The following is a 24971-nucleotide window of genomic DNA, read 5'->3' as shown; positions in this document are numbered from 1 at the left end:
GATCTCCTGACCTCGTGATCCGCCCGTCTCGGCCTCCCAAAGTGCTGGGATTCTTTTTAGCTTCTTGTGTCCCTTATGGTTCCTTTTATTCAGCCCTCATGACTCCCCTGTCTTCAAATAAGAACCTTCCTCCAACTCTGCTGTCCCACAACAGTTACCATCTGATTCTCTTTTCTCCACCGCAAACTTCCTAAAATAGGTTTGGCACTTTCTGACTTAATTTTCTTACCTCTATTCCCTCCCTAACATTCTTCATTCCAAAGAAGTAGCTCTCTCAGGGATCACCTGCTGACTGGCAAATATATGAGAGCCTGTCCCAGCCCTCACCCTACCCATACTTCAATGTCAGCCTGTATTTTCATCCACCTTCCTTCTTTAGGCTGTTTCTGGAGAGGATGACTCTCAGTTCTCGTATTACTCTGGCCCAGCCTCAGTTTTCTGCACTGCCTCATCTTTCTCTGTCCACAGCTTCCATATAAAATGTGGACCAGGGTTCTATTCCCAGCTTCTTCCATCTCACCTCTGGCCAAACAGATACATTTAAAAAATGGGGCCAGGAACAGTGGCTCATGTCTGTAATCCCAACACCTTGGGAGGCTGAGGTGGGAGGATCGCTTGACTCCAGGAGATCAAGACCAGCGTGAGCAACACATGGACACATTTTCTCTACTAAAAGAGAAAAAAAGAAAAAAAAAGGAAACAAAAACAAAACAGAAAACAAGCCAGGCTTTGGGGCACAAGCCTGTAGTCCCAGCTACTCAGGAGGCTGAAGCAGCAGGATTGCCTGAGCCTAGGAGTTCAAGACTATAGTGAGCTATGATTGCACCACTGCACTCCAGCCTTGGTGACAGAGTAAGACTCTAGAAAATAAAATAAAATAAATGAAATGGAATATTTAGTCAGGATATACATCCACTCTGAGGTCAGCCACAGGCCCTACCACACTCAGTGCCATCTAATTTGCTTATTTAGTTACCTCTTTTGCCCCGTTAAGTATCTAGGTTTATTTCTACTCTGTTACGCTATGTCATCAGCTTCCATGATTTCAAGATCAGAATTCTGTCATTAAGCTTTGAACTACATATCCTGATTTCCAAACTTATGCTAAATATGCCCAAATGAAGAGTTTGTTGGCTTCAAACCTATGGAACTCATCACCTCAACCTATTCCTCAACCTCTAAAACTTTGTTCTTCAACTAATGACATCGCAAACTTCCAGTATTCAGGCTAGAAATTCTGGGGTCATCGCTGATCCCTTCCTTTCGCATCAAATACCAAGTCCTACCAATTCCATCACTCATGGTTGTGCCCTCTTTTCTCTTTCCATAACTGCAGCATGAGTTTGTGCATTGTGGATAAGAGCACACGCCCTGAAACTGGACTTCCTTAATTTGACTCTGCCACTAACTAGATGTGTGGCCTTGAACAAGTACTTAGCCTTGCTGTGCCTCAATTGCCTCATCTGAAGGGATAATAGTAGTATCAATTTCATGAAAGTTGTCTAAGAATTCAATGGGTGGAGACATGCTGAGGGCTTAGAATACTGGCTACCACATAGTCAGGCATTCCTCAATAAGTATTGGCTGTTGTTATGATTATGACTATTATCATCTCTTGCCTTGGCTAGTATTATAGCTTCCAAACTCATCTTTTTAATTTCTTTCTTTTGCCTTTCTACTCCATCCTTCACACTAGTATCAGAGTCAGTCTCTAAAAACCAAGTCAAATCATGCCAGCTCCATCTTGAAACCACTGACGACGGCTCATTAACCACAGAACAATTCCAGACTCTTTGGAATGATATTCAATGTCCTTCCTCTTTCAGACTTCATTCCCATAGTCATCTTCTAGTGAACTCTTCCATTTACCTGTTATACCAGACTTTTTTTTTTACCATTCCAAGTACCTTTGTTTGGGTTATTATTTTGAGCAGGAATACTAATATGTCCTATCCCACACCTTGAAAATCCTTTAAACCCACTACTCTAAGCCCTTGGAAAACTCTCCTCCAATCCTCCACATCCCCTGACCAGTGCCCACCTTCACCTCCACTCCTCTCCTCACACCTGGCAGAATGAATTGCTGCTGTATCTGAGAGCCTACACACCATTCTGCATTTTCCTTCTCTACTAAATTGTCTCCTTAATATTTTCATCCCCCTACAAGGCCTAGGTTTGGCATTTTGCACCTAGTAGGCACTCACTAATTTTTATAAGTCAATGATAAACAAATTAAAAAATTTAAGGGTGAGACTTGGCAAAGTGTGAGGAGCAAAAAAAAAAAAATTTCAGGAGAATTAAAAAAAAATTGTGTGTGTGGCGGAAACACATATATAATTGGCATGTACAGCCAGAGAGAAAACAAAGAGAAAATTCTTTATTAGAGATAAAATATTAAAAAATATTTTTGAGAGAAATCAACCCAACTTCTCTGTATGTTAATATTAGAAATGTTCAGCCATTTCATTAATTTATTCAATAATTGATTCAAGAAAATATGTTTAGCATCAACTATGTACCAAGGAGATAACTCTAATATTCCAAATACATCAAAATATAATGTGAGAATTCTCCTAAGTAACTTTAGTTATTTAAAAGTTACTCTTTCAGAAAATATGCCATAAATAATTGTTTCACTATAACTCCATTTTCATAACCTTAAATTCTTTGAAATAAAGAATTTTAAATATTTTAAATTAATCAGCATTCTATGTTGTACCTGTGAATCCAATAATCTGAAATGAGCTTGAGGAGCTGGCACAGATAATGAAGACTTTTCCTTCTGATGTTCCAACTAACAGAAATATTCCTCGCTGATCATAACTAGAAAAGAAGAAATCTGATGATCAAATCCCAATTGTTTCACCAGCCAGATGGTGAACAAGTTTATTGAATGGCCACAGAGATATGTTCAAAGCCAGTCATTTTTACGGTTTGTGATGTTAATATTCTCTGACCTTATAAAAGTGGAGTGATTACATGTAGATATAATCATTGTACTTTAGGCCAATGCTATTTCCAAATTGCCACTTTAATAAATACAGTCAAGAAGATTCAGTAAAGACGGGCAGTTGGTTCATCATAAGTGAATGAAACATGTCGGTAGAGCTTTCTTGATGTTTCAAGTGCAAATAAACAATTCTCAAATTAGTGGTGGGTGTGACATTTCATTACCCTGTGTCTGGTACCTGGCAGTGGGAGGAAGAATGCAGTGAAACATGTCTACAACTTTATCAAATTAGAAAAAGTGGGAAGACGCAAATTAGAATAAGAGGATCTGAGAAAGGAAAGGCACAAAAAATGACGGTGCAGAAGGGCGGGGGGTGAGGATGTTATCCATCCTTCCCCACTGAGCAAGAGTGGTGGAGCTGGGCAGTCCACAGAGGCAGGGCCAGCTCCCAAGTGCCCTAGCTGTGTAATGTGTAATCTTGGACAATGCTTCTCTTCACCTCTCTCACCCTGAATTCCCTAATTTGTCTAACAGGGATAAGAATAACATCTTTCTGACTGGTGTTTTGAGGATCACATTCTACAAGCTACAGTGATCTCAAGCTGTAAAGCAGAATACAAATGTCTGTTCTTATTAATACCTAATAATATAATAAATTAAAAACAGTAATAATGATAGCAACTACAAGTCCAAATCTAATGTCTCTATATTGTCATCTTAAAAGTATTGTTTTGAAAGTTTGGAAATACTCTAAATGTTCATTAATATACTGTTTTTTAAAAAATGATAGTATATTCATATAATGGAATACTATGTGGCTATAAAAATAAAAAGATTGGTCTTCATGTGTGGATATAAAACATTCTCCAAGATATACCATTAAGTGAAAAAAGAAATGAGGCATTGTACATAGTTTTCTCATTTTAAGAGCAAAGGCAGTGACTCTGGAGCCCAATGACCTGGGTTCAAATCCCAACATTTGCCATTCACTATCTATGTACTATTGAGCAAGTTATTTAAAATCTTTGTGCCTCATCTTCCTCACCTGTCAAATAGAGACAATAAGAGTATTCACCTCATGGAGTTAATACAGCAGAAGTGCCTGGCACATTATATATACTTGATGGCCATTGATACAAATAAAAAGAAGTGCTTATTATGTTTTGCTTGTTCATAAATAAAACATCTCAGGAGAGACATGAGAAGTTGGTACCAGGCTGCCTGCAAGGACAGACCTGGGTATGGGGGGTACTTTACTTCACAGCCCTCTGTACCTTTGGAGTGTTGAACTGAGTGAATATATTAACATTCAAAACAAATGAAACATGCAAAACTTAAAATTAAAAGAAGGGATGGCTTCATTAGAATTTTCAACAAATGGTGACACAGAGCTGCTCCTGGAAGCAGAAGGGACTTACGTGACATGCTGCACGGACGATTCCGAGAGAAAGGCTTTGTGCACAACCTGAGGGGATTCTTTATTATATACGCTGATGAAGTAGACAGAGCCACCCTCCGTGCCCACGGCTGCAGAGAGGGAGGATGGACAGCAAGCCAGAACCGTCGCCTGTTTAAAATAAACCCCAGATGCGTATCTCCATTGTGCCTGCTCTCCTGCACGTAAGAATGCTATTATACAATGTATTTGAAAAGCCTGCAGGATGAGAAGAGTGGCAAGTGTTGTGTGGGGGGTTCTTTCAAATTATAGCCTCAACGTTCCTGAGCTGATCAACTGCATAAGACGGCACAGGAATCTGTACATCTTATTCTTTTACCCTAAAATTAGAGTAATAAAAATTATAGAGAGATTTCTTGAAATTTAAATCATGGCTTCGTTTTTATGTCTAAATGATGATGATGAAATGATTATGCCAACAATCTATCTAAGTGATTGTGAAACAGACCAATAATAGTGAAAAGTAAAACAAAAAAGGTAAAATAAATTCTTAGCATCTTGTAAACTTTTTTTTTTTTTTTTTTTTTGAGACAGAGTCTCGCTCTGTCGCCCAGGCTGGAGTGCAGTGGCCGGATTTCAGCTCACTGCAAGCTCCGCCTCCCGGGTTTACGCCATTCTCCTGCCTCAGCCTCCCCAGTAGCTGGGACTACAGGCACCCGCCACCTCGCCCGGCTAGTTTTTTTTTTTGTATATTTTTTAGTAGAGACAGGGTTTCACCGTGTTAGCCAGGATGGTCTCGATCTCCTGACCTCGTGATCCGCCCATCTCGGCCTCCCTAAGTGCTGGGATTACAGGCTTGAGCCACCGCACCCGGCCGCATCTTGTAAACATTTTAAAATATTTATTTATTTATTAGTGATGGAGTCTTGCTCTGTCTTGAACTACTGGGCTCAAGTGATCCTCCTGCGTCAGCCTGCCTAGTCACTGGGATTACAAGTTCAAACCACCACACCTGGCTTTTAAAACATTTTTATAGATCCTGAGATGCTGGTATGAGTAAGGAAGACTTAAGAAAATAACTATATCACTGGAAGATGTATTCAGTCACCAAAGAAATGCATAACAGATTCCCACTTATCTCACAATGATTTATACAGAATATGATGTCTAAGAGAATAAATTGACTTTCATAATACTATAGAAATCAGTATTCTTTCCCTATACATACTTTGTTGATTGTTTTGAATAAAATCATGGAACTTAGGACTGAAAAAGAACGTAAGAGATCATTTTGCAAAACAGAAAACGCAGGCCAAGGAAGTCCAGCAGCTTACCCAAGGATCCCATATGTGGTGACAAATTTCAGAAGAAGCACCCAGGTGTCCTGCCTCATTAGAATGCACACAGCCTCCCAACTGAGTGGGCTTTTTGTAAAATTGAAAACCTTTATGGGAAGTGTGTGTGTGTGTGTGTTCCCAAAATAAAAATAATCAGCTGAAATTCTCCTTCATTCCAGGGCAATGGTGTGCTAGTCTAAAAATGTACAGTAAGGGCCAGAGGAGTCTTATGCAGGTACCATCAGGAGATGCTGCTAGTGTCCAGGTATCTTGACACCGTGGTGCTGGACTGGGATCCCCCAGGACCACTGCCTGAAGGAAGGCAACACAGTCCTGGATACAGGCAGAGAGACCTGGCATCAGCATTACTGTATCTGTATCAATTCTCTGTAGGGTAATGGTACCTGTATCCCTCGTTGCCCAAGAGGAACCAGGTATATCCTGATTATATGGGCCCCTGGGTGGGTTGTTAAATGTTTGTATGCCTCTAATGTGTGAAAGGACATGTGATTAAATGCACTTGTAAGATCTCTCCTAGTTTACTATTTATAATAGAAATGAATACATATAACCCTTTGTCACAGAGATTATGGAGTCTTTTCATATTTCAAGTTTTCTCAGTAAGAAATTTTATCTTTACTTTTGTGGGAGAGTTTTATTTATCACACTGAACTATCTATCTTTTGCATCTTATGTAAAATATGATGCTTAGTCTTTTATAATTGAGATTTTAGTTTTATAAAAGGGAAGAATTCAAACTCCCTACCTAATACCAAGATCCATTTCTCAACTAGAACTGTATAATGCAGCAAATAACACTACTTTTTTTTTTTAAAAAAGACAGCATTACCATTGTTTCTTGGTCCTTTTAAAATGTTTTTTTTACGCAAAATGCACTGTGAACATGGCAGAAATAATGGTATCACATTGTGGTAGATGTTGCAGGCAGTGTGGTTTGCAATTCAGCATCCATATGCCCTCCTTCTGGAAAATCTCTTGAATATTCACTGAGAAACTATCCTTCCCCTATTTTCAGGGATGAGTGGAATGAATCTAACTCCCATTTCCAGGGCTGAGTTGGTGCATTAATTATGCACTTAATTGCATTTCTCATCCCCTGTGCATATGATTAGTTCACAGATGTTATTAAGACATTAGAAGACATTTACTGAACCTTCTGGAAAGAAGAAGCATCTTTGTTCTTCCTCCCCCTACAGCAGGAATTTTTCTTCCCTCTCTGACAGTATGATGTGAGGTTGGCACCTGTGGTATCTGGGTGCACCTCAGCCAGGCCTAAGATGAAACTAAAGGCATAGTGTGGAGACAGAAAGACAAGGTCCTTGGTAAATCCTTTAAACTGCTGGACTGAGGCACACATCAGGCCAGACAAGTTCTGTACTTTATAGTTGATTGTGTCAATAACACTCACTTTTTAATTTTTGGCTTAAGCTGGTTAGAATGGCAACTTTCTTTCATTTCTAATTGATTCCCATTAAATGGGACCATTTAACTAGTTATGGCCAAAGGGATATTTCATTTCTGAGAAAAAGCACTTACTTGCTGATTCAGGAGCACCCCCTCTCCCTCCAAAACACCTTTCAGCACTCTCTTCCTCTCCTGCACACAGCACAGAGGAAGTATTTTTTGATGGAGCCCCCATCAGCCTGGCTCCCTGAGAGACTGTGCAAGAGGGACCCCTGCCAATCCATAATGAACTTACGGCATGAGTAAGAGATAAACTACTGGGGTTTCAAAAACAACTGCTGCCACAGAAAACCTTACAGCTTTCTATAATCAATATGGTTCTATCTTGTTTTCTATAACCAATGCTATGGTTCCACTCTTGGGGCTGTGGCATATACTTTACACACAGGGATTACTCTAAACCTAGAAGGCAAAAATGCAGTGAGGCTTCTATAACAAGTATTTCTACAGACTATTGTCGTATGAATATGAAAAGGTAGATTGGATTAGAATTCAATATTTTTTTTAAAATCCATTTATCAAGTATACTTACTGGGGTATTCAGATAAATCTTGCTTACACAAGAACAATCCTCCAGCCACCAAACACAAACTTCCCCTGAATGTGTAAGTGTCTGTAACAAAAAGAGAAACAAAAACTCTACATGGAAAATAAGACTTTCCTATGGAAGCATGTTCTGCCTCCCTTTCCAGTGTGTCGATGATTTAGTATAAAATTTCATTTTACTCATGTGGATTATAAATACTTATTTTATCATTTCAACGCCAATGCTTCGTTTCTGAACAAATATTAAATATTATCTTTAATGCAATTTAAGTAATACATAATAACTAACTAGTATTAGAAAAGTAAAATAAAGATTTTTCATGTAACATATTAAAGATAAAAGTTGCTTATAAAAATCAGTAAAACTATTGCCTAATGAACAAATATAGAAATAGGAAGCTATACATTGTTCTTTTTTAAATTACTAGAATTTATTTTTTAGAGCAGTTTTAGGATTACAGAAAAATTGAGCAGAAAGCACAGAGAGTTCTCCTTCCCCTTCCCCTCCACACACCTACTACCCTACTATCAACATCTTGCATTAGTGTGGTACATTTGTTATAACTGATGAGCCAATGCTGACATACTGGTATTGACTCTTTAGACTGAATTAATGTATTGCACATGGCAACTATTTCATTTTCAACCTCAAGTGGTGCTGCTGCATTACACAGAAAAAAGATACTAAATAAATACTAACAGTTTACTGAGTGCTGATGACTCATTAGCAATGAATGTGTTTTAAAATGTGTTAAAGCCTAGCTTGCAGAGCTTGGGTGGTGAAAACCAAAAGATGGCTCCTAAGATCTCAATTGTGTTGGCTGTTTTCAGAAGATGATATTATGAAGTCACAATATGAGGGTATCATTCTAACTGGGGGGTAGATTTGAGGATGGAAGTGTCTAGCATCCCCACCACAGCCTTCAAGGACAGCCTCTGCCTCCTATTCACATTGCTTTGCCCATGAACTTTCAGAGTTACCCAATAACACATAAATAGGGATTTAAATCTCACAACATCATCATATCTTTAGTCCTACTGTGACACAGTAAAATATTCTTTACCATGAAGTGTTGGGTTCCAGGTGTGATAAAGTCAATTGCCTGAAATTTCCCATCACAAGCATCTAGGACTTTATTTAAGGTTGGCTCCTCACCAAAAGTGTAGATATAAACAGATCCCTGATAAATATACAAAAGAAAAGAAACATATTGTAATTGTTGTGTATATAGTTCAACAAATATTTATTAAATGCCTACTGTAACCAAGGCACTGTGTGGAAACAGACGATGGGAAATCATAGATCAACTCAGTAAGACCTTGACCCTGAAGGGCTTAAAATCTAGATACTTGATTTGTTTGTTTGTTTATTGATTGATTGGTTGATTCATTCATTCATTCACTTGTTCATCATTTTATTTTAATTAATTAATTTTTCGAGACAAAGTCTTGCTATTGTTGCCCAGGTTGGAGTGCAATGGCACAATCTCAGCTCACTGCAACTCCCACCTCCCAGGTTTAAGCGATTCTCCTGCCCCAGCCTCCTGAGTAGCTGGGATTACAGGCATGCACCACCATGCTCGGCTAATTTTGTATGCTTACTAGAGACAGGGTTTCAACATGTTGGTTAGGCTGGTTTCAAACTCCTGACCTCAGGTGATCCACACGCCTCGGCCTCCCAAAGTGCTGGGATGACAGGCGCAAGCCACCGTGCCTGGCCTCATCATTTTAAATAACCATAAGACTTTCTTCTTCAATTCCAGACATTCGTGTTTGTTTTGTTTTGTTGTTGTTGTTGTTGTTTTTGTTTTGTGACTGAGTCTCCCTCTGTTGCCCAGGCTGGAGTGCAATGGCGGGATCTTGGCTCACTGCAACCAACCTCTGCCTCCTGGGTTCAAGAGATTCTCCTGCCTCAGCCTCCTGAGTAGCTGGGATTCCAGGTACTTGCCACCACACCCGGCTAATTTTTGTATTTTCACTAGAGACAGGGTTTCACCATGTTGACCAGGCTGGTCTCAAACTCCTGACCTCAAGTAATCCACCCTCCTCGACCTCCCAAAGTGCTGGGATTATAGGCATGAGCCACCACGCCTGGTCTCCCACATATTCGTTTTCTTAATTTACAAAACATAATAAAACATTTTTTCCTGTTTCAAAAATAATATCTATTTATGTAGAAAATTTGGAAAATGTGGAAAACCAAAAAGTTGTTAAGATGTACTAAATCCTACCACATGCTAAATATAATGGAAGGAACACTAAACATTTAAACAAACCTTTGTAGAAATAGTTGAGGTATGGCTGAAGCTGTCACTTCATGCTTATTATTTTCAGCTCCCAAACTCACCTCTAAAAAAAAATCTATTCTGTAATGAATGCATCTCTACCAAGTAGCTGGTAATATAATATGGTCACTTAACCAGCAATAAGAAGTCTGCTTTCAGCTAATCACAAGTTCTTCATGTTTACTTGAGTTAAACATAAATATTTCTGGTCTCATTTATCTAAAAAAAATGACTTTACAAAATTTGGTAGATATTTACAAATTTTATCTTTCTGTCATTTCTTCAATAAATATTAAGTGGATACACAATGCCAGTCACTGCTTTAGATGCTGGGGTTACAGCAGAGGATAAAACAGACAAACTCCCCTGCCCTCAAGGAGCTTACCTTCTGCTGGCAGATTCAGACGATAAATAATATAACCAAATAAAATATACTGCAAGTTAAACAGTGATAATTGTAAGAAGAAAAAGAAAATATAACAGAGAAGGAGAACATTATATAGCAAAACAAGGGTGAAATTTTAAAGTGTGTGTTTAAGAAAGACTTCAGTGAGAAGGTGTGGCAGGCCAGATCTCACTAACAGCTGAACAGGCAGGCCTCCAGGACAACTGTTTCAGCAATGGCTGAGTGATTAAGTTAAATATTAAAAGCTAATAGAGCCAGTGCCCTTATATAAACGCTTGAATGTAACAAAACCCTACCAAGAGTTTTGCCTAGGCCTTTCCTGGGCCTTGAAGCATGACAAGATAATGAAGATTCCTTGTACATATTTTAAGTATTTATATATTCCTGATAAATTTAATATTTTGTTATTCTGAAATAAGCCCATTTATCTTTAGTAATGATTTTTACCTTAAAGCCTATTTTGTCTAATATTAATATATTTCCACTGGTTTTCTTTGGGTTAATGTTTACTTATCTTTTTCCATCTTTTCATATCTGGGTTTAAACATAGGTTTTAATTTATGCTTTTTGTTTATCTCAATTGTTTTGCATTTCATTTTCTTTCTCTTTTTTACCTTGTTTTGGGTTAAACTTTTTTTTTTTTTAACATTTTACTTTCTCTAGTTTGAAAATTTCGTCTACTGTTCCTACTGTTTTAGTGGTTACCTTAGAAGTTGTAACATGTATACCTAATTTATCAACATCAAAGTTACTTAAAAGCTTTATTCTCCTCCTGGTTCATATGGGATCCTTGGAACACTTTGTTCTATATATCCTGCTCCCCCACTCCCCCCAACTTATAGTATTGTCATTTGGGATTTTAGTTCAATATTATTTTTAAACCTACTTTCACTTTTTTTTTTGAGATGGAGTCTCGCTCTGTCGCCCAGGCTGGAGTGCAGTGGCCGGATCTCAGCTCACTGCAAGCTCCGCCTCCCGGGTTTACGCCATTCTCCTGCCTCAGCCTCCTGAGTAGCTGGGACTACAGGCACCCGCCACCTCGCCCAGCTGGTTCTTTTTGTATTTTTTAGTAGAGACGGGGTTTCACCGTGTTAGCCAGGATGGTCTTGATCTCCTGACCTCGTGAGCCACCCGTCTTGGCCTCCCAAAGTGCTGGGATTACAGGCTTGAGACCACATTTTTTTTTTTTTTTTTGCTGTTGTATGCAGTGTTCATTTACTGCACATCTTCTACAATGTGTCATTCTCTACCCGTTACTACTGCTCTTTGTTTTTGTTGCATCACACACCTTACATCTGGGATCATTTTCCTCTGCTGGAAGTAAATTCTTTAGAATTTTCTCTAGTGATAGTCAGCTGCTGACACACTCTTAACTTTGGAGTGTCTAAAATGTCTTTTTTTACCCACATACTGAAAAGATGTTTTCACTGGGTATAGAATTCTAGGTGGTAATTATTTTGTTTCATTACATCAGGGGTCATCAACCTTTTTCTATAAATAGGCTGATAGTAAATATGGTAGGCTTTGCAAACCATGTAGTCTCTGTCACAACTATTTAATGCTGCCATTGTGGTGTGAAAGAAGCCATAAACAATACATACGTGGGTGTGGCTATGTTCCAATAAAATCTAATTTGAAAAACATGCAGCAGGCTAGTTTTGCCCCATGGAGCTATAGTTTGCTGACCCCTGCAACACATTGAAGATATTATTCCACTATTTCTTACTTACATTATTGCCACAGAGAAGTCAGCTATTAGTCTAATTGAAATTCCTCAGAAGTAATCTGTCTTTTCTCTGATGGCTTTGAAAATTTTCTCTTTGGTTTACAACAGTTTCACTTTGGTAAGTCTCAGTGTGGATATCATTTTATGTATTCTGTTTGGGATTCACTGGACCTCTTAAATCTGTAAATTAATGTCTTTAACCAATTCTGGAAAATCCCCAGTCAGTATCTCTTCGATTATTGCCTCTGTCCCACTTTCTCCTCTCTGGACTCTAATCAAACATATGTTAGATCTTTTCACTGTATTGTTCTTATCTCTTATGTTCCCTTCTGTATTTTCTACCCTTTTGCTTTTCTATGTGACATTCTGAATAACTTCTTCTGATCCATCTTCGAATTCATTTATTCTCTCTTTGGCTATGTCCAACATTTTGTCAGACACGTTCATTTAATTTTTACTTTGCTAGTATATTTTTCTTCTTTAGAAGTTCTATTTGGGTCTTTCCTCCTTCTTTTATGATATCTTTTTCCTAGTTTCGTGTTCTCCATAGATATTTTCAGTTAGTCATTTATTTATTAAAGCATAAGTTAGCATAGTTTTTTTTTTTAAAAAAAAACTTCTGTTAATTATCAGAAACAAAAGTCTGTCCATATTTAAATTTAAGGTTTTTTTAGGCAGAAAATCATTGAATTTTGTTTGTAATTCATCTAAAATTATTGTATAACAATATAAATATCTGCTAATCTTGATGCCTGAAGATCATTCCATTAATTAGGAATCTTCCTAGCAGTATAATTGAAGTAAATGTTTGTTTTAATCTTGCAATAATTCATTTTTCTTATAGAACCCACATTGTCTTTGGAGAACAACCTATGCCCCAATCTCAGTTCTCATTTAAGTTGGTTGACTCTACCCAGCATCCAAGGCTAAGCATGTGACTTAGGCCTGGCCAGTCAGAGCTTAGGATTCCTATGGTACAAGCAACTGACCCAGGGGAAGACATGTGATTCAGTTAGTTCAATGAGTCTAGATTCCAAGACTTTTTTTTCTAGCTGGTATCTTTCCACCAGGGACATCAAGCAGGCAGAAATATAAGCTAGAGCTGCATATAACTCTTAACACCACAAGGGGAGAGTCAGCCTGGAAATGGAGGCAGCAGAGAGGAAACAGAGCCAAGAGATGGAAATAAACAAGGCTTGGTGGCATCATGGCAACCCTTGTATTCAGATTCACTCCTTGCCCTTTCAGTTACATGCACAAAAATAAACCAATAGCTCTTTGTAATTTAGGCCTTTTAAATTGGGTATTTTTTCATTTACAACCTAGAGTCTTGACTAGTGGAGTACCACTGTGCAGCACACTCTGCTCCTCATTCCTGTCATGTAATGATGATAATAATATTATCTGAAAATCACATATCAAGAAATTACCATCCAACATACCTTGTCTGTTTGAATCAGCAACATTGTATAATTGGGAGAAAATGTCATATGTCCTACAGGTCTTTCAATCTCAAGAAAATCCTTGATCACGTAACTTCCATCTTTAATAATAAAAGAATACACAAAGCCATCCTAGAGATGAGTGAGATAAATGTAGAAAATCAGTCTTAGTCAATGCATAGTATAGTTGACTCATCAGACAAGTTAAGGCTTATTGATTACTTCTACTGTTTATTTGGAGTCATCATCTATGTTTGCATAGATGCACTGTCCTCTCATCTTTATTTAGACGACTTTTTTTTTGAGACGGAGTCTCGCTCTGCCGCCCAGGCTGGAGTGCGGTGGCCAGATCTCAGCTCACTGCAAGCTCCGCCTCCCGGGTTTACGCCATTCTCCTGCCTCAGCCTCCCGAGTAGCTGGGACTACAGGCGCCCGCCACGTCGCCCGGCTAGTTTTTTTTTTTTTTTAGTAGAGACGGGGTTTCACCGTGTTCGCTAGGATGGTCTGGATCTCCTGACCTCGTGATCCGCCCGTCTCGGCCTCCCAAAGTGCTAGGATTACAGGCTTGAGCCACCGCGCCCGGCCTAGACGACTTTTAACTATGTTCCCCGGTCAAGCTTCAGTCTGATCTCTTTTGTGATACATTTTTCAATTACCTAAAACTTTACTGACGTCTCCTTTTTTTGAGTTTCTCTAGTATCCCTCTTCTTACTACATTCTTTACTACACAGGAGGTAGGAAAAATGAAGTAGAGTTTGTGTGGCTTGTATATAGCAGTTTCTTTGCTTGAAAGGACACTAGCCCTCCTGTATGCTCTTTCATCATTATTATGTGCATTTCTTATCTCCCTAAATGACCCAAGGGTAGGGAGTGTGCCTTTTATTCCCTTCGGATCCTCTTTTTCTGTTCCTCACACAGTAGTAGAACATGGCAAGGATCCAATATAAATGGCCTAGTTGATTGGTTGGTTTTGAATAGATTTAGGTTAATTTTATTATTCTCAAGAGGAATTTGAGTTATTTTTACAATAGTGAAAACACTTGGAAGAAATTTATTTATCATTTTCTAGATTAGACATCTTATAACTAAGAGTGGGGACTTCAGGTGGCTGGGTTCAAATGCTTGGGCCCTGGAAGGGAAAGCAGGCAAGGTGCTTTTTTTGAGCTCATCTTTATTCTCTATCACTCACCAGAGCAAATGCCATAATCATTCCTTTAAAGGGGGTTAAACAAATATCAAGGGTGGTCTTGAAGAAGACAAGAGTCATAAAAGCCCACAAATGCAGACTAAACGGAGGAGGAGGGGATAGTCTACTGCAAGGTTGGGGGAGCTAAGTGTAGGTGTATATGCTCCAGATGGCTTCCTGAGGGTAGAATGTCTCTCATCCTGATGTCACTGCCTAGCTACCCTCAAGGTCCTGGAGATGTCATCTGTGTCAGTGAAATGGACTATGCTAACATCTGGGATAGTTACAACTAGACCTGGATTTTAGTATAGGTCAGTTCCACACCTTAGCATTGTTTACATTGATTATAATGGCATGGAAAAACATGGTCTGGGCCGGGTGCGGTGACTCATGCCTGTAATCCCAGCACTTTGGGAGGCCGAAGGGGGCGGATCACGAGGTCAGGAGATCGAGACCATCCTGGCTAACACGGTGAAACCCCATCTCTACTAAAAATACAAAAATTAGCTGGGCATGGTGGCAGGCACCTGTAGTCCCAGCTACTCTGGAGGCTGAGGCAGGAGAATGGCATGAACCCGGGAGCTGGAGCTTTCAGTAAGCAGAGATTGCGCCACTGCACTCCAGCCAGGGAGACAGTGTGAGACTCCGTCACAAAAAAAAAAAAAAAAAAAAAGAAAAGAAACAGAAAAAGAAAAACATGGTCTGACACCTTTTATTACTTACTGAGACTGAGTTCTATAAATGACAGCAAAGACTTTGGAGTTTAACACACCTATGTTCAAGCCCTAACTTCCAATTACTTGCTGGTGAACTCTGTAAGATTAGATTCCTTGTCTGTTAAAGGAGGATGTCAATAGCTTCTACTTGATAAGGTTGTTGTAAGGACCTATAAGATAATACAAGTAAAGTACTTAGCTTGGTGCCTGGCACAAAGTAAGCACCAAGGAAATGGAGGCTATTAATACTGATTTAAATATCAACAATAACATTATGAAACATGTAAGCTAAATGGGCATTCACAAGAGTCCAAGCTGCAGCTTAGACAAAGGGCTCCAAATTCGTGTCTGATAACCTAATACATTAAGTGTAGAATCGAACATGGAATTGGGTTACAGATATTAGGTAGTTTTTCATTGCAGAAGGGCAATGGATTTTTAAATTATATTTGTGTTTGTTTGCAGTAATATATGGTAGTTCATTATATTGTTCCCTCTATTTTGTATAGATTTGAAGTTATTCAAAATAAATCTTTTTTAATAGTACCCAAAGAGGAAACCATTTTAATTAATAATGTGACAGATCTGACATCCTAAAATGTGGCTCATAATAGTAAATGGCAACACATTGGAATTGTGAATTTTCTTTAAACCAATTAATTTTGAGAAAAAAAATACATTACAATTCCAGAAGCCAGCATGCCCTCCTTCTGATACACCAAGGTTACTGGACTGATAAAATTTCTTCTGTCTTTTGGAAAAGAAAAACAAGGTAAAGCAGGTGACACATAATTAAAAGTACAATGTAACAATGAATAATAAAAGCTGCTTTTACTGATGTAAATCATAAAAGTTGTTTTTGAATTCTCTATCATCAGATCTATGTAACTAACGTAGATGCTAGATTAGAGAGAGGAGCAAGGCTGGAGGGTACAGTAGGAGTAAAGGGAAGAGAGAAAGGGAGTAGAGAGGGAAGTCAAACCTCATGGCCTCAGTTTTACAGGGAAAGTGAGTCAGAGAAAAGGAAAAAAAGGCAGATGAGGGACACTGCAATGGGGAAAACTTGCTGGACGGGGTGGTATTGGAGCTGGGAACTGGCAGATTCAGAGACAATAAGTGCCAAGGGAATGGGCTAGAGGCATGTCTGTGAAATGGTGAGAATAAACGACTGGCTCAGAAAACTCATACTAGGGCATAGTTGGAAATAATACTAATGGAGTAGGTAGGATCAGATTAGGGAGAGCGTGAAATCAAGGCAGAGCAGTTCTTGAGCTGGGTGTTAAAAGCGGCCTTCAAAAAGGCAATTTGACAGAGATAAGTTGCCTGGTTTGGGTCAGATGTATATTAAGGTCAGTGAAGTCCATCCTAAGGTTGTTACAGAAATCAAGGTGTGAAATAGTAAGAGCAATGGAAATAGAGAATGCTTTGGACAGGTTTGAGGAGCTTGCCTGGCAAGGCCCCCTCCTCCCAGGGTCTACATCTACCGCTCAATGAGTAGACAGTGGCTCCTGTGACGCAGGCCCAACCATGGCCACAGCTGATGGGGTCAGGAATAGACACTATATCTAAGGCAGAATAGATCAGGTTCTCTTTCAGATTCTAGCTGAGCAATATGACAGGGTGTGGTGGCTCCTGCCTGTAATCCCAACACTTTGGGAGGCTAAGGCAGGCAGATCACTTGAGGTCAGGAGTTCAAGATCAGTCTGGCCAACATGACGAAACCCCACCTCGACTAAAAATACAAAAATTAGCCGGGCGTGGAAGTGGTAGTGTGTGCCTATAATTACAGGCACTTGGGAGGCTGAAGCACGAGATGGCTTGAACCTGGGAGGCAGAGGTTGCAGTGAGCCAAGACTGCGCCACTGCACCCTAGCCTGGGTGACAGAATGAGACTCTGTCTAAAAAAACACACAAAAAAACAACACTTCTAACTGAGCAATAGAAAGGTAATTTTCAAGATGGCTTTTGGGCTTAAGAGATGATGAGCCTGGAGAAAAGGGTTGGGATAGGGGGCAGGAAAGTGTATGATTAGCAGACTAAGCAGAATGGGCATATGTATAGAAACGGATACAGCACAGTAGCCAAGAACTTGGACTCTGAGGTCTTATTGCCTGGGTTCAAGTGTCAGCTCCACAGTTTATGTGGACTGGGCCATGTTTCCTAACATATCTCTTCTGTATCATGGAGATTAATGTGTCTCTTCTTATAATGTTGTTCTGAGGATTACATGAAATATGCATATAAAGTGATGGTAGAATGCCAAGAGCATAGTAACAGCCAGAGGATTAAGAAGAAGGAGGAATCAAAGATGTCTCCAGGCAAGAGAAAAATAGGGAAAACCAACAAAACCAACACCCATGGCTATATGGGAATATGAAGCAGGACAGTTTCTTACCCAATGGTGATTCCTCTTCTAGCTTATTAAGCACAGTTACTTTCAAGGTGTCTCCATTAATCATTAAAAGATGACCCTCTTCACAGCCAATGTACAAGTCACTTGTTGGAGTCCAGCAATGCATAGTCGGGTGAAGCAAAGGATATAGATCATCTCTAGGCTTCAGGGAGAGAATAAAACCTTGTGTTAAGAAAACATCATGGCTAAGAGCCTAAGAAATGCCCGCCAGAACAACTGACAGAAAGGAACGATCCCTAACCCCATAGACACAGAAAACATAGGAACATTGAGCATTCATCGTAATAATTTTTTTTAAAGGACAGATTGACTTTAATTTATTATTTGTATATTTCATGCCCTCATAGCCTTAGATAGTTAGAAAATAAATAGTTGGGTAACAATCTGGTCACCCAGTGGATCAAGAAAAAGGAAAACCACCTTTCCCACTCCAAAAAATTAAACTGCTGCTGAATAATGACACTTCTGTGGTGTCTGATTGAGATTTGACTCACAAGGAAAAGAGTTATTCACTGTTATCACCATTATTGAAAAGTTTCCTGAGTCTTTTTTAATGACATCTAACCTTAGAATATAAATCACAAGAAGACAGACTTATCTGGAATGACAATAGGATCAAAATATTAAACAAAACAAGAAAAAAACACCATGTCTCTCATTTGCACAATACCAATGAATCTGTGCATATAAAACAAAATGTGAAGATTAAAATTTGAAATTTTCTGGCCTTGGTATGTTAAACTAGTATTGTATGTGGCTTTTTTTTCTTTAAGACAAACCTGGGCTTGTCTTCCTATTACTTTTTAATCAATAAATACATCCGATGACATTTAAAAATGAATGTGAGTATATGGATCATGTAAGCAGAAACAGCTTATAATTCTGAGATATTTAAAAATAAAAGGTACCAGTAGTGTTTAAAAATGTTTGTTGATAATACCATCTCCTTTTTCAGTCCTCTAGAATCAGAAATAATTTTGATCACATGACAAAACATGAAAAATTGCAGTCCAATTTAACTGTGCTTTAGAAAATGTAAAAATCCATATATGTTTCAAAATATTTGAGTTTCTAAAAGAGATTCCTATTTAGCAACATCTGTTTGAAAAAATTAAAAAGGTAGATGGAAAAAAGAAATTAGACACTTGAGATTAAGTTCATGATCTTGGATCCAATTTCTGCCAGATAACATCTGCCTTTGATTTCCCCCATGCTCCGACTTAAAATTGGATACATTTCTAATGCCCTAAATAAGTTGTGTAATGTGACTCAGGGCTATTTAAAGGCCTGTAATGTACCCTTCTGGCATTACCTATGAATAGATAATGGGATTATTTAATGTTAGTAATTTTTTAGAAGTCCACAACTCATCCATTTTTAAGACCTTATAATCGAATCATTATTGATTCCCTTGCCATTGGTACCCAGATCACAAGAAATGACATTGAAGGAGGGAATAGAATCAAGACATTTGAGATCTATTTTTGGTTATGCTTTCACTCATTGTACAGACATTAATTAATGTTTTAAACATTTTCCTCACTTTATTATGCTACAAAATGAAAAAGTAAACTACTGGGAAAATGTCTAACTTACATACAAAATATATGGCTTTATTAATAATCCCTGAATGATTTACGGATGTCAAACTATAACATTACATTTCTGCTTTCAGAAAAATTTAAAATATACTGAGTACACAAGTCCTAGGAAATAAAGATGTCTGCCCAGACAATATATCCACATAGCAAAACTGCATGTGTACCCCTTAAATTTATACAAATAAAAAAGGTTTTAAAATAAAGATGTCTATTATGAGATTTAAAAATAGTAACTCCATAGTTGAGTATTTAAAGAAGGCATTTCATAGCATTTCTCAAATGACAAGGACAATTGCCTGAATTTTAAATGTTTTATGCAGAGTTCATTATGTTTGTACAAAATGTGAAATATAAGGGCTCCTACACATATTTTCTGCCCAGAAAAAACCAATTTGAGATAGTAGAAATTTAGGGGCTCCAGGTACCAAATACTAAACACAGAAAACTTGGAGCTGCAAACCTTGATGGCTGATCTCTTTGTTCTTACTTTGCTGCCCCACTGTGGCTGAATGCAGTTATGTCTCCAAGGCTGAGACCTGTGCTATAAAAGGAACTACCGTGTCCACAGGGGATGGGTTCCAGGACCCTCCAGCGATACCAAAATCTGTGGGTGCTCAAGTTCCTTATATAAAATGACATAGTATTTCCATATAACCTACATATATCCCCCTGTATATTTTTTCTTTATTTTCAATGTTTTTATTTTATTTTTTCTCCCATATACTTTTAAGACATCTCTAGGTCACTTATAATACCTAAAACAATATAAATGTTTTAGAAATCGTTGTTATACTGTATTGTTTGGGAAATAATTAGAAAAAATAAAAGTGTGTATATATTCAGTACAGATGCAACCACACCACTTTTTTCTGAATATTTTTGATCTGCAGTGGGTTGAATACACAGAAGTGGAACCCATGAATGCAGGAGATTGACTATAATCTCTTTCCATAATTTAAAAAGGTGAATCATTGTCATTCATTAAAGGAAATATTAAGGGCATGTAACCCTTTCTCTTGTTTGCCACAGAGATTTTTTAATGAACTAATCCTCATATTGAATTATTTTTATTTTATTTTATTTTATTTTTTGAGACGGAGTCTTGCTCTGTCACCTAGGCTGGAGTGCAATGGTGCGATCTCAGCTCACTGCAACCTCTGCCTCCCAGGTTCAAGTGATTCTCCCACCTCAGCCTCCCAAGTAGCTGGGATTACAGGCATCTGCCATCATGCCCAGCTAATTTTTGTAATTTTGTAGAGATGGGGATTTCACCATGTTGGCCAGGCTGGTCTTGAACCCCTGACCTCAGGTGATCTGCACGCCTTGGCCTCCCAAAGTGCTGGGATTACAGGCATGAGCCACTGTGCCTGGCCCACACTAAATTATTTTTAACATTCATAGCTTAATTCCATGCAGTAGTCAAAAACATTCAGGAACCTCCACCTCCTCTATCCTCTGCTGAGAATTTAACACAAGGGTAAGCATAGCAGGTTCAAGAGGGCCAAAAAAGTGGAGCTCCTCCCGTCATCCCAAAGGTCTTGCAGGTGCTGCCCTCTGTTCCCTGCCTCTCTCTTGAACAGCACCCCATACCTCACTTCCCCTTCATTTATCATGCTCCAGCCATATGCATCTTTTCTCAGTTCCTCACACATACCAGTTTCTCTTTTTCCCTTAGGGTCTTGCACATGCAGGTCCTTCCACATGAAACATTCTTTATCCTGCTTGTAACATGAGTAATGCCTCCTTGTCCTTCAAATCTCAGCTTAAGTGTCATCTCCCCAGAGGCCTTCCTTAACCAGCCCATCCCTTCCTTGCTGCCCTGTCTCCATTTATTCTGTTGTGATAATTATCACATTTTGCAATGATTTAATATATCATTAAATCATTGCAAAATGTGATAATTATTACAAAAGAACAATACTCTTTACTTTTGTTGTTGTTGTTGTTGTTGTTCTGTCTTCCTGACAAGAATGTAAGCTTCATGAGAATTACATGGAGCCTGCTTGGCCACCATGTGAATCCCATTGCCTAAAACAGTGTCTGCTACACAGAAGAAACTTGATAAATCTCTGTTTAATGAATGAATGGGTGTGTAATATGTGGCAAACTCTCCCTTTTGACGCTTTCTTCTGCTGTTTCGTATGGCCTTGTTCCTCCCTCCCAGGTTTGCTCTTACTTCTGTGACTGCGCCTTCTCAGAATTCTCTTTCGCCCCTGAGTTCAGCAGTCAGCTGGCTCTGGCTCTCTTCTCTTCCCTTGCACCCTTTCTCTCTTTGCTCATCACATCTGCTCAGTGCTCCCACTGTCCTATCTGTGAGAATGACACTGACAGTCCCACTTCTCCTCCCTAACACTAGGTCCACTTCGCCAACTTCCACCCAGCATCTCCGCCTGGGTGTCTTCACTGCACCGCAAATTGAGTATGCCCAAAATGGAAATCACACCTGGGTCCCCTGTTTCTGTTAGCAGCCACCATCATCTCAGTCATCCAAACTCAAATCTCCAGAGTCTTCATCTCTCACAGTCTCTGTGGCTAATCTATATTAAAAACCAAGATGATCCTCTGTATCCTGTATTTCTCATGGGATGGTTATGACAATCAAATGAGATCAGGCTTCCTAGACCTCAACGCATTAGGCAAACAGGAAGAGGTGCCAGGTACTTACCCGGAAAGTCTCTGCCTCTTCGCCTACTAGCCCAGCGATGGCTGACAGTGGCAGCACAGGTCCATAGATGAGATCTTTCGGCAACGACTGGGGGAAAACAACATCTGTTTCATTAAAAAATGACCCATCTTCTAGAGGTAATTTTACCGACCTGTAGACAAAAGAGGCATCAGAACAATCAGATGAACAGAAACTTCTTATTGATGCAACCACTGCTTATCAATGTAAGTGAGGTGGGGAGGTATTATAACTTACGAAAATCAAATAAAAAGATAAAAGCCACATGATAGATTTAAAAATACATAACAGGTTGTAAAAAGACAAGTTATACAGTTTTAAACTAAGTACTGAGGGACTATAAAAATTTTTGAAAGCTAGTATCTAAAGCAGGAGTTGTAAATTTGAATACTGGATGGGGGTCAGGCAGGTGATATGTGACTGAGGATAGTGGAAAGTGGGAAAATATTTATCCTTCCTCAAGGTGGCAGGTACCACTCAGTTCAAGCCAAGAGGGTTGTTGACATGTGAGAATTTTGATTCCAAAATTTCAAGAGAATACTATAACCTGGATATTTATGAGAAATCTCTCAAACTTTAAATGTTGGCAACTAATTCAAATGAAAAACACTGTAGGCCAAAATAAATATATATTTAAACACATATTCAGGCTGCATTCAGCTACTTTTATAATCTCTGATATTGAGTTCATTTTCAAATTTATCATATACCTACTTTTAATTTAAAATATAGTTAAGGCCGGGCGCGGTGGCTCAAGCCTGTAATCCCAGCACTTTGGGAGGCCGAGACGGGCGGATCACGAGGTCAGGAGATTGAGACCATCCTGGCTAACACGATGAAACCCCGTCTCTACTAAAAAATAAAAAAAATTAGCTGGGCGAGGTGGCGGGCGCCTGTAGTCCCAGCTACTCGGGAGGCTGAGACAGGAGAATGGCGTAAACCCGGGAGGCGGAGCTTGCAGTGAGCTGAGATCCGGCCACTGCACTCCAGCCTGGGCCACAGAGCGAGACTCCGTCTCAAAAAAAATAAATAAATAAAATAAAATAAAATAAAATAAAATATAGTTACAAAGGTTAATTTATAAGAAGACACAGAAGACGGGTGATTTCTGCATTTCTAACTGAGGCACCGGGTTCATCTCATTGGGGCGTGTCAGACAGTGGGTGGGTGCAGCCCACCGAGCAAGAGCTGAAGCAGGGCGAGGCATCACCTCACCTGGGAAGCACAACGGATAAGGGAATTCCCTTTCCTAGCCAAGGGAAACCATGACACACAGCACCTGGAAAATTGGGTCACTCCCACCCTAAAACTGCGCTTTTCCAAGGGTCTTAGCAAACCAGGAGATTATATCCCACACCTGGCTCAGAGGGTCACAAGCCCACGCAGCCTCCCTCATTGCTAGCACAGCAGCCTGAGATCTAACTGCAAGGCAGCAGCGAGGCTGGGGGAGGGGCACCAGCCATTGCTGAGGCTTGAGTAGGTAAACAAAGCAGCCGGGAAGCTTGAACTGGGTGGAGCCCACCGCAGCTCAAGGAGGCCTGCCTGCTTCTGTAGACTCCACCTCTGGGGACAGGGCATAGCCAAACAGAAGGCAGCAGAAACCTCTGCAGATTTAAATGTCCCTGTCTGACAGCTTTGAAGAGAGTAGTGGTCCTCCCAGCATGGAGTTTGAGATCTGAGAACGAACAGACTGCCAGCTCAAGTGGGTCCCTGACCCCCGAGTAGCCTAACTGGGAGGCACCCCCCAGTAAGAGCAGACTGACACCTCATATGGTCGGGTACCCCTCTGAGATGAAGCTTCCAGAGGACAGATCAGGCAGCAACATTTGCTGTTCAGGAATATTCACTCTTCTGCAGACTCCACTGCTGATACCCAGGCAAACAGGGTCTGGAGTGGACTCTGGCAAACTCCAACAGACCTGCAGCTGAGGGTCCTGACTGTTAGAAGGAAAACTAACAAGCAGAAAGGACATCCACACCAAAACCCCATCTGTATGTCACCATCATCAAAGACCAAAGCTAGATAAAACCACAAAGATGGAGAAAAAACAGAGCAGAAAAGCTGAAAATTCTAAAAATCAGAGCACCTCTCCCCCTCCAAAGGAACTCAGCTCCTCACCAGCAATGGAACAAAGCTGGATGGAGAATGACTTTGATGAGTTGAGAGAAAAAGGCTTCAGACGATCAAACTTCTCTGAGCTAAAGGAGGAAGTTTGAATCCATTGCAAAGAAGCTAAAAACCTTGAGAAAAGATCGAACAAATGGCTAACTAGAATAACCAATGTAGAGAAGTCCTTAAATGACCTGATAAAGCTGAAAACCATGGCACAAGAACTACGTGACAAATGTACAAGCTTCAGTAACTGATTCGATCAACTGGAAGAAAGGGTGTCAGTGATTGAAGATCAAATGAATGAAATGACGTGAGAAGAGAAGTTTAGGAAAAAAAGAGTAAAAAGAAAGAAACAAAGCCTCCAAGAAATATGGGACTATGTGAAAAGACCAAATCTACATCTGATTGGCGTACCTGAATGTGACGGGGAGAATGGAACCAAGTTGGAAAACACTCTGCAGGATATTATCCAGGAGAACTTCCCCAACCTAGCAAGGCAGGCCAAAATTCAAATTCAGGAAATACAGAGAACACCACAAAGATACTCCTTGAGAAGAGCGAATCCAAGACACATAATTGTCAGATTCACCAAAGTTGAAATGAAGGAAAAAATGTTAAGGGCAGCCAGAGAGAAAGGTCAGGTTACCCACAAAGGGAAGCCCATCAGACTAACAGTGAATCTCTCG

At 39.5% G+C, this 24971-nt stretch overlaps 1 protein-coding gene across 1 annotated transcript in view; it reads right to left on the bottom strand.

Annotated features, from left to right (window-relative positions):
• CFAP43 (cilia and flagella associated protein 43) overlaps positions 1 to 24971 on the bottom strand; it is a 108673-nt gene that overhangs the window by 61417 nt on the left and 22285 nt on the right. The window contains exons 5-12 of the mRNA XM_011957330.1: positions 22155 to 22305; positions 17871 to 18030; positions 16159 to 16226; positions 13574 to 13705; positions 8779 to 8895; positions 7701 to 7781; positions 4369 to 4517; positions 2720 to 2823 (exon numbers count right to left, since the gene is read on the bottom strand). Coding sequence (XP_011812720.1) covers positions 2720 to 2823; positions 4369 to 4517; positions 7701 to 7781; positions 8779 to 8895; positions 13574 to 13705; positions 16159 to 16226; positions 17871 to 18030; positions 22155 to 22305 — 962 coding nt within the window. The remainder of the gene's footprint in view (positions 1 to 2719; positions 2824 to 4368; positions 4518 to 7700; positions 7782 to 8778; positions 8896 to 13573; positions 13706 to 16158; positions 16227 to 17870; positions 18031 to 22154; positions 22306 to 24971) is intronic.

Source organism: Colobus angolensis, unplaced genomic scaffold (genome assembly GCF_000951035.1).
Source record: "Colobus angolensis palliatus isolate OR3802 unplaced genomic scaffold, Cang.pa_1.0 Scaffold44, whole genome shotgun sequence".
In the NCBI taxonomy this organism is placed as follows: Eukaryota; Metazoa; Chordata; class Mammalia; order Primates; family Cercopithecidae; genus Colobus; species Colobus angolensis.
Note: the sequence above shows the minus strand (reverse complement) of the source record. Positions and strands in the feature narration are given on the sequence as shown.